Source organism: Haemaphysalis longicornis, unplaced genomic scaffold, assembly GCF_048455015.1.
Source record: "Haemaphysalis longicornis isolate Haplotype H1 unplaced genomic scaffold, Haemaphysalis longicornis Haplotype H1 scaffold_7, whole genome shotgun sequence".
Lineage (NCBI taxonomy): Eukaryota > Metazoa > Arthropoda > Arachnida > Ixodida > Ixodidae > Haemaphysalis > Haemaphysalis longicornis.
This window is the reverse complement of record NW_027526422.1, coordinates 97,032,068-97,045,343: the sequence shown is the minus strand read 5'-3', so window position 1 is coordinate 97,045,343 and position 13,276 is coordinate 97,032,068. Positions and strand designations below refer to the sequence as shown.

At 51.3% G+C, this 13,276-nt stretch overlaps 1 protein-coding gene across 1 annotated transcript in view; it reads left to right on the top strand.

Moving 5' to 3' along the window:
• Positions 1-12,646, top strand: part of LOC144146423 (clotting factor C-like) — a 34,175-nt gene extending 21,529 nt beyond the window's left edge. Inside the window, exons 6-8 of the mRNA XM_077678377.1 lie at positions 1,867-2,156; positions 3,551-3,718; positions 12,293-12,646. Of these exons, the coding sequence (XP_077534503.1) occupies positions 1,867-2,156; positions 3,551-3,718; positions 12,293-12,646 (812 nt within the window). The remainder of the gene's footprint in view (positions 1-1,866; positions 2,157-3,550; positions 3,719-12,292) is intronic.
• Positions 12,647-13,276: the final 630 nt, after the last annotated feature.

The following is a 13,276-nucleotide window of genomic DNA, read 5'->3' as shown; positions in this document are numbered from 1 at the left end:
AGGACACTTTCTCCACAGCCGCCGCTATAAGCGAAGCAAAAGCTGGGTCAGCTAGGGAAGGCTGTTGAACCGTGGACACAGCTTTTTCAACTGCCGCGACGATTGCGTTCAACACAGCTGGCTCGGTCAGCGATAAAGGCTGCTTGGCGGCTACTCTCGCGTAACCATGCGCCCTTTCTTTAATAATACTGAACGTTTCCTTACGTGAGCCGCCGCGCTTTTCTATGATGTCAAGCACTTGGGCTTTTTGCGCCCTGATAGGGCAATTAGAGTAATGTGCTGGATGACCCGCGCCGTAAGAACAGCATTAGTGGAACACGAGTCGGCAGAATGGCTGTCAGCGCACGAACGACAGCGTGGAGACGATTTGCACGCCTTTGCTGTGTGGCCAAAACGCCAACAACTGAGACACTGAAGAGGCCAAGGAGAGAGACGCTTGACTCGGTAAACCAGAGGCCAAACTTTAATCTCAGTAGGGCATGAGGAGCCCACAAATGTGGCGATCACGGACTCTGTTGGGACCCTGTTGCTCTCCACAACGCGGCAGCAGCGGTACACACATGTCACTCCTGCCACCACAAACTCATCGAGAATGTCGTGCGGAGTCATCTGAACATCGACACCGCGAATAATGCCCTTCACGCATGCCAGATGGGAGGGGGGAACAAATGCACTCACCAGGTGAGAAGCGAATGGTGTGCATCTGAGGAGGTCTGCCACATAGGTTTCATCTGACGAATTACAAAGGACGCCGCCTTTTCCAAACGGCCGAACCTCGGATATTTGTTCAAACCTTTCTGTAGTAGCTTGAAGCGCCGCCTGCACAATCCTGGGGGTTCTTTAACGGGATGGCTCCGCCCCTCACTGGGACCAGAGCTACCGGGATGCAGGTCACTCCCCTGCGCTCTAAAACCTCCACCGGCATGTCCTGAGGTCGAAGGGAGGCCGCCTAGGTGGAACTCACCCGGCCCGGCGAGTCACGAGACATCCGGGCGCAGCTAAGTGCACCTAGAAAGAAATAAAGAGAAGCGCCAAACGAAGAACAAAGAAACGACAACCGCCTGACCGTTGGCCGATCACCTGAAGCACCGAACCTCTAGGGCGAAACTACGTCCAACGAAGCAAAGAAGCGCAATCTCGTTTCCCTCCTCCTTCCGTTCAGCTTGTTCAGACGGTTGACCATTGAGATGTCATGGACGTATCGGCGAATATAGGGCGCTTAAGGTGCAGCGGTATCCCAGAGTTGCACCGGCTCACACGTCGATAATGCGTCAGGCATTCCTCAACGTCTTCATAGGCGTTCTCAGTGAACATTCGGGGCTCTCACGGGGGATGCCAACCGGGCGTGGGGGCTGCCACAGTGTTCCCACCTTGATGAATCGTAGGAGACAGCGGTCGCAGACCCACGATACGTCGGCTACGGCGGAAATCCTGGAGGTCCGGCGTTGCGTACCCAGCACCTTCCCCGAACTGTTACGAGATGGATTGATTTACAGCGAGGTTGGAAGGTGTAGGACGAGCGTAGATGGTAGAGCGGTCCGTGGATGATAGTGCCGAGACGAAGCGCAATCTTGTTCTTTCCTTCTTTCGTTCAGCTTGTTCAGGCGGTTGATCATTCAGATGTCATGGACGCATCGGCGAAGATACGGCGATGTGCGTAACAATATTTTTACAGACAATGCAACAATAGCACTGGAGGATATTTACGGCCTGAATAGGAACGTGGTCAGCGATGCAGACAACAAATCCTGCTGGACCACTCAGCTGTATCTTCCAGTAGGAGAATGTTTGCGATCCGCCCGAAGAGCGGCGGTTGCTCGTCCACGACGGCCGGTGAGTCACATGTGCTCGCTCTTTGTGTTGCAGTGTGCGGCCGGTCCAACTCACCCCGGACGTCGTTAATCTACCATGGCAACGTGAAAGAGATCGGCCAGTGGCCCTGGCAGGTGGCGCTCTTCATCAGGTTCGAGGGCGAGCAGGCCTGGAGGGTAAAGTGCGGAGGAACGCTGCTCTCTGAGAGCTGGGTGGTCACGGCCGCCCACTGCGTGACCAAAAGAAGGGGCAGGAAACTAGTGGCTTCCAGCGCCTTGCGCTTCTACTTCGGCAAATACTACCGGGACGACGCGCTCGACGACGCCTTCGTTCAAATCCGGACGGTGAGCGTAATCACTTGCAAGAGGTTATTCTTCACCGAGGTGCGGAAGCACTGTCGTTGGTATCTGCTGTCAGAATGTCGACGGCTTCAAAAGTTGCATGTTGGTGGTGGGCTTCGTAGTGGCTGGAGTCAAAGTAGCGGCCACGTCAAAGATGTGCCAATGAGGAAATGGAAATATGTTTGACTTTGTCGACTAGATTGCTAATATGGGAAGTCACTGGCTACTGGTTTGATGGCTATACAGGGTGTCCCAGCTATCATGCACCAAGACTTAAAAAAAGAGGAATGGCGTTACTCGAAGCAAACCTAGTGCATAATGTTTGTAGTACTGTGGAGAAGCGGACAGTAATTTTTTCGTTAATGAGACTTAACTAATTAATTGTAATTAATTACCTAAGTCGAGAATTACTGTCCTAATCAGTGAAGTGTGACTGAGAAACTTGTAGGTACCGACAAGGGGCATCTAACTGCGGTATTTTCAGCGACGAACCAATTGCCTACTCATTTATTCTGACTGATAAAGAAAACCCGCAAAATATGAAAAAAAAAAACCACGTGACAGCGCTTCTGCGCGCATTGTAAACCAGCGTACCCAAATAAGCTGATTGAAAGTACTTCTTCAAGTGTAACCCGCCCGAAGAGACAGCGCATCACCTTGATAATGGCATGCATGGAAGGAGCCGCAACAGCAAGATTCACGGGGCGCGTGTGCAGATAAGGCACAAACTCGGTCGCGATTTCTTCTCCCTTTCTTTTGTTTATTTCATTCTGGCTAACTCAGAGGCAGCCTGTTTGAGGGCGTTGCATTACGGTACGCGCGGAGGCGCCGTCACTTGGTATCTTTTATATTTCGCGGGTTTTCTTTATCAGTCAGAATAAATGAGTACGCAATTAGTTCGTCGCTGAAAATACCGCAGTTAGATGCCCCTCGTGGGTACCTACAAGTGCCCCATCGACACTTGAGTGATTAGGACAGTACTTCGCGAGCGAGATAATTAATTACAATTATTTAGTTAAGTCTCATAACGAAAAAATGCTACCCGCTTCTCCACAGTACTACAAACATTATGCATTAGGTTTTATTCGAGTTACGCCATTACCCTTTTTTTTAATCTTGGTGCATGATAGCTGGTACACCATGTACTATATGTCGAGGCAGCTCCTATCCACAAATAATTGGGCTTTTTGGCTCTGTGGCAACACGTGGGGGAGGAGGTGCGCTGAAGTCGAAGGCTGCAGAAAAATGTAAGCTACCTATCGATTCATTGAGCCGAATTTCTCTCACCTATTCACTCACTACTGTTTCGTAAAGCACTCCCCTATACAATGTCTAGGCGAATGAGGTGACGTGAAGGAAACACGCATACTCATTCATAACTGTGGTCGCCCATGCAGCCGCAGGAGATCCACGTGCACGAAGACTACGACCCGGTGACGTACGACGCCGACATTGCCATGGTGCTGCTTGACCGGCCGGTGGAGCTGACCAGTCGCGTGCAGCCCATTTGCCTGCCCAGCAAGAGAACCTCGCAGCTCAACATTGTCCATGGTAACCTCGGTGTGGTGAGTTGTCCACTTTGGTTGAAGAAATGTGACTCCATACATATAACGCCTCACGTAAACGACCTCCAAAGAGGCTGCTCTGATAAAGAGAGAGGGAGAAAAAGAAAGAGAGAAAGATATAAAACTATTTAACAAAGGGTTACTGCAGCTTCGTGGCCGAAGTTCGTAACACTTTGCTAACTATGGCTGCCGGATCGGTGAGCACTTTCTGGAGATCCAGGTTTAAGCAACTCAGTGCTGATTCTCATTGGTCTTGGGAGGTAATGAAAGGGAAAGGTCATATTCTCTGAAATACCATTCGACGTGCACCACTGTCACGTTTCAAATGTTCGACGCACCTCAGCTGACGTTTGAGAATAGCTGCTCCCCCTACTATAAAGATTAAGAGACACTGGAGCAACTAGCATCCTTTTTCCGACTTCAAGAAGCAGCGTGTTCCAAATGAGTACATTCTGCAGGCCCTTACACGGGACTGGCGTTACGAAACACCTCGTCTGCGTCAGACACTTGCCTGTTCCGAATCAGAGCTTTGCAGCTTTGCGCCCACCCCCTTCCCCCCGAGGCAGAACGGACTATAAAATTTGGAATTGAATCTATACACTGTACCTACGGAAAATATTTGCCCTGGGGGGTGACTGGTGGCCTTGTGGTTTAATGAAACTGAAAAACCAATAATGACGGTTAAGGCTCTAACCTAAAAGCGCTTCAGCAGCGCGAGCAAGGCACCGGCGCGCGCGATCGAAAACGATGATTTCGTTTCTTCTTCCTAGCTGTCGATCATCGTTGCGTATTCCCTACACAAGTGTTGTATCTTAGAAAACACACGGTAGCTTACTTCCCCCTCCAGGAAAAACATAATCGCGATGCTTGGGTGAAAGTGTGGTGAAACAGCGAGCCAGTTTTTGCGCGTCACGTCGTTGCAAAGAAAGGCTCTACGTTTTTTTTTATTGCGATAGTATGCCTGTTGGCATAGATACTGCGTCACAGGTATAGATTAACCCCCGTTTCGCGAAGAAACTCAAGGAGGGAGCGATGATGGGGTCCCCAAATCCAGCGATTTGGGGACCCCATTATCGCTCCCTCCTTGAGTTTCTTCGCGAAACGGGGCAACTTCTGATCGGAGATGGCGACGCCTGGTTGAAACACAGTCTTCCAGAATAGCTTCGTATATGACATCACACTCAGGTGTTTCAGAACTCTGTAGGGTCCATAATAGCGTTTCATATGTTTCTCGCTCAGCCCTCGATGTCGGATTGGGGTCCATACAAATAAATGGTAGCCAGGCTCGAAGGAAGCGTGCCTGTGACGGCCATTGTAAAGAGACCAATCGTGCATCTGCTGTTCTCTGATGTGGTACCGAGTGAGCTGCCGCGCCTCTTTGCAGCGCTGAGCTGTCACTGGCGGAGTTTCGTCGGCATAACTATTGTCGTCACGGGGCATGGCATCCAGCATGGTTGCTGCCTCGCGTCCATACAGGAGAGGGAATGGCGTCATGGGCGTGGCTTCGTTCCGGGCGTTGTTTCTGGCAAACGTCACGTATCGAAGCATTGCGTCCCAATATTAGTGTTCTAAGTCGACGTACATGCTTAGCATGTCTGCAATAGTTTTGTTTACGCGTGTGGTCAGGCGGTTGGTTTGTGGGCGGTAGGCCGTAGAATTTCGGAGTGAATTATCGGTGAGGTATATGATGGCGTATAGTAACGCCGAGTTCAATGCGGTTCCCCTGTCTGTAATCAAAATTTCTGCTGCTCCATGGCGCAGCAAAATATCGTTCATGTAAAAAGGAACCATTTCGATAGCAGTGCAATGCTGAAGAGCTTTTGTTTGGAAATTTCGGATAAGGTGATCGGTCGTGACGATGATGCCCTTATTTCACGAATGGGGGAATGGGAAGGGGCTCAAAAAGTCTAGCGGATTGTTAAAAAGGTGTGTTTGTGTCTGTACAGGTTGAAAACCAGCTGGCCGGCCATGCGATGTTTTCTGTCGCTAACATTCCTGGCAGGAACTAATGTACTGTGTCTCTGTCGCGAGTAGTAGTAGTTTTGCTTGATTTGGGAAGTGGTACGCGCATACCCAAGGTGACCCGCAGTCAGCTGGTCATAACAGGGCCGCAGTATTTCGTGCTGAAGACACGCAGGGGCAACTAAAATGTCGCCTCTGCCGTTTGGACCAAAGCTTTGTTTGTAAAGGATGTTGTTCCATAAGCAAAAGCAACAAACGCCCGCGCGCGAAGAGCGCCGGCGTCTGTGCAGAGCATCCTTCCAAAAAGTGCACAAGTGGTTGCAGCTGGGCGTATTCCCTCTTTTGTGTAGACAATGTTGGGGCATAGATTGCTCCAAGAAAAGCCAGGTCGATCCCTTGAAGTCGCAGGTTCAGCGGGCCAGGCGGCCAGTAGGGTGTTTTGAATTTTCCAACCAACCGAGTGAGTGGTGGTCGCTCCCTACCTTGAACGGACGGCCGTACAGGTACGGGTTCAATTTCAAGACTGCTCGTACAACAGGCAGACATTCCTTTTCAATGGCCGAACACTTGGTCTCTGCGCGGGACAATGTCCTGCTTGTATAAGCAACAACTCTTTCAGCACAGTCTTGCCATTGGGTGAGAACGGTACCTGGGCCGACATTGCTGGCATCAGTATGAATTGTGGTTGCAGCGTCTTCATCAAAATTGGCGAGTACAGGTGGCTCTTGCAAACGCTGCTGCCGGTCCTCGAAAGAACCTTGCTCGCATTGGTCCATGCGAAATGGACATCGTTACGGGTAAGCCAGTTTAGTAGAGCCGCGATGTGTGAGAAGTTCGCTATGAAGCGCCGGTAACAAAAACACAGGCCTAGAAATCGTCGAAAGGCACTTTTGTGCTTGGGCGTCGGGAAATCGGAGATAGCGGCTACCTTTTTAGGATCGGTCTGACTCCGGCATGACTGACAGCGTGGTCGAGGTAACGGAACTTTTCATAACCGGAATGGCACTTTTCTGCTTCCATGGTGAGACCGGCGGCTCGTACGGCACGAATAACTGACGAGAGTCCTTTCAGGTGTTCTGCAAATGTTGAGAAAACGATGACATGGTCCAGGTACACAATGCATTCCTGCCACTTCAGGCCGGACAAGACGGTGTCCATGCCAGCGCCGAACCCAAACCAAAGGGTACGACTTTAAACTCGTAAGGTCTATCTAGTGTTATGAAGGCGGTCTTCTCGCAATAGCACTCATCTACGTCGATCTTTCACTACCCGTCTTCAAATTGATGGAGAAAATGTTACGGGCATGGCGAAGCAGGTCGTCAATTCGGGGCAATGGATGCACGTATTTTTTAGTCACTTGGTTCACCTTACTGAAATCTACTTAAAACTTTAAAGCGCCGTCCTCCTTTTTAACCAAAACGATGGACGACGTCCACGGACTTCGAAATGGCTGAATGACATCGGCTCGCAACATTTGCTTCACTTGGCTACGAAGTGCTCGACGTTTCTTGGTAGACACACGATGACAGTTCTGGCGAGACGTCTTACAGCGTCATCAGTGATGGTGCGATGCATTGTGAGTGGCGTCGGTCGCACAGCAGATGTCGAAGAGAAGAAATCCCTAAACTTCATTTGCAGTTCGAGAGGTGCTGGGCATTCTGTGAGCGACAAGCTCGAGGGGACAGATTCCGGTAAAGGGACGCTCTCTCGAGGCGGGCCGCCTTGTAAGGCGAAGCAGTCTTCGTCACCAGCAATGTCCTCGAAATAGGTGACTCCTGTACCTTTGGTGAGGTGTCGGCGCTCATTACTGAAATTTGTCAGCAATAATTCTGGATTGCTGTCGACTAAGTGCAGGACACCTCGGGCAAGTGCAGTGCCGCGACCGAATAAAAGCACATGGATATGTTCTGCGATGTCGTCGACAGTGCAGCGCATATCGCAGTTGACGAAAACGAGCATGCAGGACCGCGGCGGTAAGTTGACGTCGTCGTTGATAACCCTTAATGATGAGCGACACTCTGGGCGTTCTGGCTGTCGGTGGCACAACCAGAAGGCGATTAAGCGCTCGCGCACATCGATTCCAGCGTTATACTCTCGTAAAAATTCATTCGTAAAATGAGCTCGCGACAGCAGTGCGCGAGGACCACGGAAGTGCCGACGAAAGTAGCGTCTGCTATGCTGATCCGGACAGTGAACTTTGCCACCGGCGACTGGTTGGGCTTTTGAATTAGGGTTTACAGAAGCCACTGAGCGCGGTCCAGGTGATCTGTGCTGGCAAACCTCTCCTGAAGCTGCGGCCGAAGTTTATCTGATGCTAACAAGCTGTCCACCCGGTTCTCGTACCAGGTTCTGGCGCCGTCGTCCAGCGAGTAGTACGCATTCCTAAGTTTTTGTTCAGGGTCCCCCTGGATAAACGAGGCGACGCGTTCAAGCTGCTCCAGCCAGTCCTCGACGTCTTCGAACACATCGCCGTGGAAGGTGGCCGGAGTGCGTGGCTGATGAAATGTAACTTGAGAGGCTACTGTTTGCGCCATTAATTGAGGTTGAAGCACTCGGCGTCTTGGCGCGTCACTGGAAATAAGGCCGCACCCAGGAGACAGGCCGAGTTCGCGGTGGCTACTCCGATGAACCGGGGTGTCAACAAAGGGTGGCCGTACCAGGCTGCCAGGAGGGGTCCTGGACATTAGGTGTAGTTACCTCGCACCACCACCAGTGTAGCGTACAGCAAATAAGTGCTCCGGGGTGTGGGTGGTGGACTTGTAGTTCAATTACACTGAAAGCACCAAGAGCGACGGTGAAGGCTTTAGCCTCAAAGCGCTCGAGCAGCGAGAGCCAGGCACCAGCCCGCGCTGTCTGAAGACGATGATTTCGTTTTTTCTTCCTCGCCCTCGATCTTTGCTGCATACCCCTACAGAAGAGTGTCATTTCCTATAAAACACTTCACAATATACTTTAGTGAAGTGTTACACGCATGGATATATATATATATATATATATATATATATATATATATATATATATATATATATATGGGGAGTCCCAGAGCCTGTTTCATTGCCTTTCGTATTAGTACGTTTAGTGCCTCTCGCTGTGTCCTCGTCATCTGCAGGTACGGTGCTGAATACGTAATCCGCGAGATGACGAAGGCCCGTACTAGACGGATGGCGTCGTCTTCCTTGATGCCACGGTTGCGGTTTGCTACTCGCCGGAGCATACCCAGCACTTGCTCGGTCGTTGTTCGGACCTTAGCGATCGCTGCGTCTGCTTTCCCATCGTTCCGTAGCATCAATCCCAGTATACGACACTGTTGGGTTGGCTTGACTTCAACTCCATCGATTTGGACAGTGATACTGCATCTTATCTTGTTGTTGACACCTGGTTGGACGAGCAAGAGCTCGGACTTCTGCGGTGCGCAGCTCAGGCCACACGATTTGGCATATTGGTGTACCGTCATGGCTGTTTGTTGTAGTGTTTCCTCCATCCACCCTTCAGATCCGGCTCTTGTCGTCCATACCGTAATGTCATCTGCGTAGAAGGCGTGGTCTATTCCTTCTATTTGCTCTAATAGCCCTGGCAGGGGTAAGAGGGCCAGGTTGAAAAGCAAGGGTGAAATCACAGGCCCTTGAGGAGTGCCTCTTTCCCCTAGTGTTATGGGGTCTGATTTCGTCCCGCCGATGGCTATTGTCGCAGTCCTGTCCGTGAGGAAGTCTTGAATGTATTTGAATGTTCTGCGCCCGCACCCCGTCTTGTTGAGGTTTCGCAACACGCTGGTGTGCGTCACATTGTCGAACGCTCCTTTGAGGTCTAAGGCTAGGATGGCTCTTGGTCCGTTCTTCGTGGCTTGCTTGACTACCAACTCGTGGAGCTGCACCATGACGTCCTGCGTTCCAAGGTGTTTTCGGAAGCCAAACATTGTAGCTGGAATTTGTCCTGTATCTTCCAGGTATCCCTGTAACCGCCGTAGCACCATTCGCTCCATAACCTTTCCGACGCAGGAGGTCAGCGATATCGGGCGCAGGTTGTCTACTGACGGGGGCTTCCCTGGCTTCGGTATGAATCTTATTTCCGCCTCTTTCCATTTGTGTGGTAGCTTTGAGGTCTCCCAGGCATTGTTGATATACCTAAGGAGTTCGCTCGCTGTCTTGCCGCACATGTTGGAAAGATGCTTGTACGTTATGTTGTCCGTCCCTGGTGCGCTCTTCTTGTTGCTTTCATCTATTGCCGACCAGAGCTCCGCCATGGTGAAGGGTCTGTCTAGCTCGCCGTTTTCCGGTCCCTCATACTGTTCGGGTATTGGGTGAACTCCTTTTTCAGTCTGCAGGTATCTCTTCTTGAGTGCCCTGAAGAGTTCGCTTTCGTTACCGTCGTACGTGTTGAGTACCTTGGTAAGGTTTCGGTTGGCAGCCGTCTTGCTCTGTGCCGGGTCTATAAGGTGGCGTAGTAGCTTCCACGTCTTTCCCGCCGATAGCTGTCCCTGTAGTCTTTCGCACATCTTGTGCCAGTTCTCTCTACAGAGCTTCGCTGCGTATTCAGCAATCTGCTTGTTCAGGAGAGCAATGCGTCGTGCTAGCTTCCTGTTTCTTCGCTGGCGTTTCCATCTGCGAGTCAGCGAATGTCTAGCTGCCCACGCTTGTATCAGATGGGGGTCCACAACACCATCGACGAACTTGTGGAGGCCCACCTTTCTAGTCAGAGAGTACGGCTTAGTCAGACCGAGCACGGAAGACAGGTACTCCAGAAGTTGGGATGGACAGTCGAACCCACACTAACGACAAGTAAACTACCAGAAAAATGGCGGGAAGCGCTCACATCGAAGCCGCTCCCAAGAAACATGGCACCGGGAATAGACGATGACAGACGAAAAGCCAGGACAACAGCTCTAGCGCGAAGATTGGGGGGAAACTCCCGCGTCCTCTACGCAGACGCTTCCCTTCAAAAGGGCAGCGACCGGGCGGCAGCGGTTGTGACAACGAGAGACCGACTGGTCGTCTCGGCTTCGACGAGGACCAGGGAATCCACGACTGCGGAAGAAGTGGCCATAGCCTTGGCGCTCGTTCAACCCGGCGTCAAGGTTGTGGTGACGGATAGCAAGAAAGCATATAGCAGCTACCGAAGGGGCTCCATCTCCTCCTCGGCACTAGCGATCGTAAACAAGAAAGAGCCACCGGGACAAGCCGTCGAGCTCGTGTGGACCCCGGCTCACTCCTCACTAGTTGGCAACACCATCGCTGACTACCATGCCCGAGAGATGACACGCCGGGCACACGAGGAGTCAAGCGGAGGGGAGGACGACCCGATCCCGGTCACGAGCTACACAGACATAACACAGATGTACAGAGAGGATCGGTGTACACTACCAGAGCCTCACCGTTCACTAACACGAAAAGAGCAAACAATACTACGAAGAATACAGGCAGGGTCATTAGTACATCCAACAATGCTACATAAGATGTTTCCAAATCGGTATGATGACACATGCCCATTCTGCAAACAAGAAAGAGGCACTCTGCGTCACGTCATTGCAGAGTGCACGTCCCTCAAGAGCCCCATCCCACAGATTCTACCCCCATCACCACCCACCTCCCTCACCTCACCCAACCCTTCACCCAAAGAGCGATGGGAGATCTTGCGGTCCAGCCCTACCGTGCCGACCCACATAGCCCTCGTGGCTCGGGGCGTGGAGGTGCTGGAAGCATACGGGCCCCGAGAATAGGGGACCGCCCCATTGGCCACCTTGATGGTGACCCCTTTATGGGCTCAAATAAAGTTCAACCAACCAACCTACACGCATGGACTCTCACTGCGTCCAGAATTAGTGTAAACAGGTTTGCACGCGAAAGTTGTTTGTCGCATAAAACACCACACAGTTTATGGGCGTAGTTTGTATCACTGCGCTACAGTGATCAGATAAGCACACCTTCCAAGCTAACATTGATCAACACATGTGATTCTCGGTCTTCAGTGGCCTAGTTTTTTTCCCCACATGTACATGCTGTATACGTGCAATCCGCGTTGCCTATACACGGTGCCTTCCTGCTATGTTGCAATCATAATCTCCCCTTAGGAGTATCTCCGACTTACTTCTTCAACATATCCCATCTTTGCACTGTCTCATTGAGGCATGCACCAATCGCCCATCTTGAAACCGTCCATTTGAGACGGCATACACCCTTGGATCATGGGCACTGCTTTGATCATGAGAATTGGCATGCATGCCTGGCTCAAAGCGAAACTTGGATTTCCGTGCGTGCAGACGTCAAACGTACAGTCGTCTGCGTTGTCATCGCAAAAGCGGGTATGAGCGGGACTAAAATTTCTTTTCTGGGAATAGGCGGTAGAGAGTGATCGGCATATATTCGATACGAGCATGATCTCGTTCCACCCAAGACTGTAGTGGTGGATGGGTCGACAATGAGCTATATATAAGGTATAAAACACAATGCATTGTCCGTTATTAGGTGCTGGATCCCGAGTTTTGCCCTCGGGGGGACATGTGATCCAGAAAAACGACGACCTGGTCTATCTCTTCTCGAAAGGTCGTATCATCGACTTCTTTGATGACGACTTTGCACGTGTCATCTCAATGCCTGATACATTTTTCTCCTACGCCAGATAACCGGCTGGGGCCTAACGGAGAACCAGAGCTTCGCGGACGTGCTCCGGCAGGCCGTGATTCCCGTGGTATCGGTGAAGGAGTGCGAGCGCGCCTACCGCGAGGGCCGCATCTCGGTCACGGTGACGCCCAACATGTTCTGCGGCGGCTACGTCAACGGCCACGTGGACGCGTGCATGGGCGACAGCGGTGGCCCGTTCGCCTTTATGTCCGAGACGGTGACCGGCCAGCGCGTCTGGGTGCTCGAGGGCATCGTCAGCTGGGGGGGACCCCGTGTCTGCGGGGTGCCCAACTACTTCGGCGGCTACACCAAGGTGGCCGTCTTCGTCGAGTGGATACGCCAGTTCCTCTGACGACTTCCTCAAACGGATTAAGCAGCCGGAAACGCTGGAAGTATGAACATTTCGTGGATTTGAGAAAAAAGAAATTGTGGCACAGTGGTCGCGGTACTCTATGCCGACTTAAAAAAAACATATCTCAGCTCAGCTATCGCTGTATAATGTCAAAAGGGCTCACCAGGGAGTAATGTTTGGCACCGATGACGAAAGGATGTTGCTGGGGTCGTTTTTAACAAATTTGAGAGGGCTGATGTGCCCGAGCGTGTTGGCGTAGCCTTAAGAAATGTCTCTGTCAGAGCTGATAAGCTGACCGACAACGCCGGGCGAAGCCTTTTATAGTGTTGTACACAATATGTTTACACCCAGATGAAAACAGCAAGGATAATGCTGCAGTATTATGCTACAGTTTTCCTGACACTTGAATGGGAGGTGCGGAGGAAAACTGACACGTTCTTCTATCTGTTCACCAGCTTACAAAAATCATCTGTGCCAGCGAGCTATCGCTATCGTATGAGAACAGGGCTAAGCAGAAAGTGACGGTTTGTCAGTGATGACGAAAGGTTGTTGCTGCGGTCGTTTTCAAGGTTATTGTGAGAGACAATATATCCGAGCAGAATGGCCTAAACTCCTGTAAATTTCTGTCAG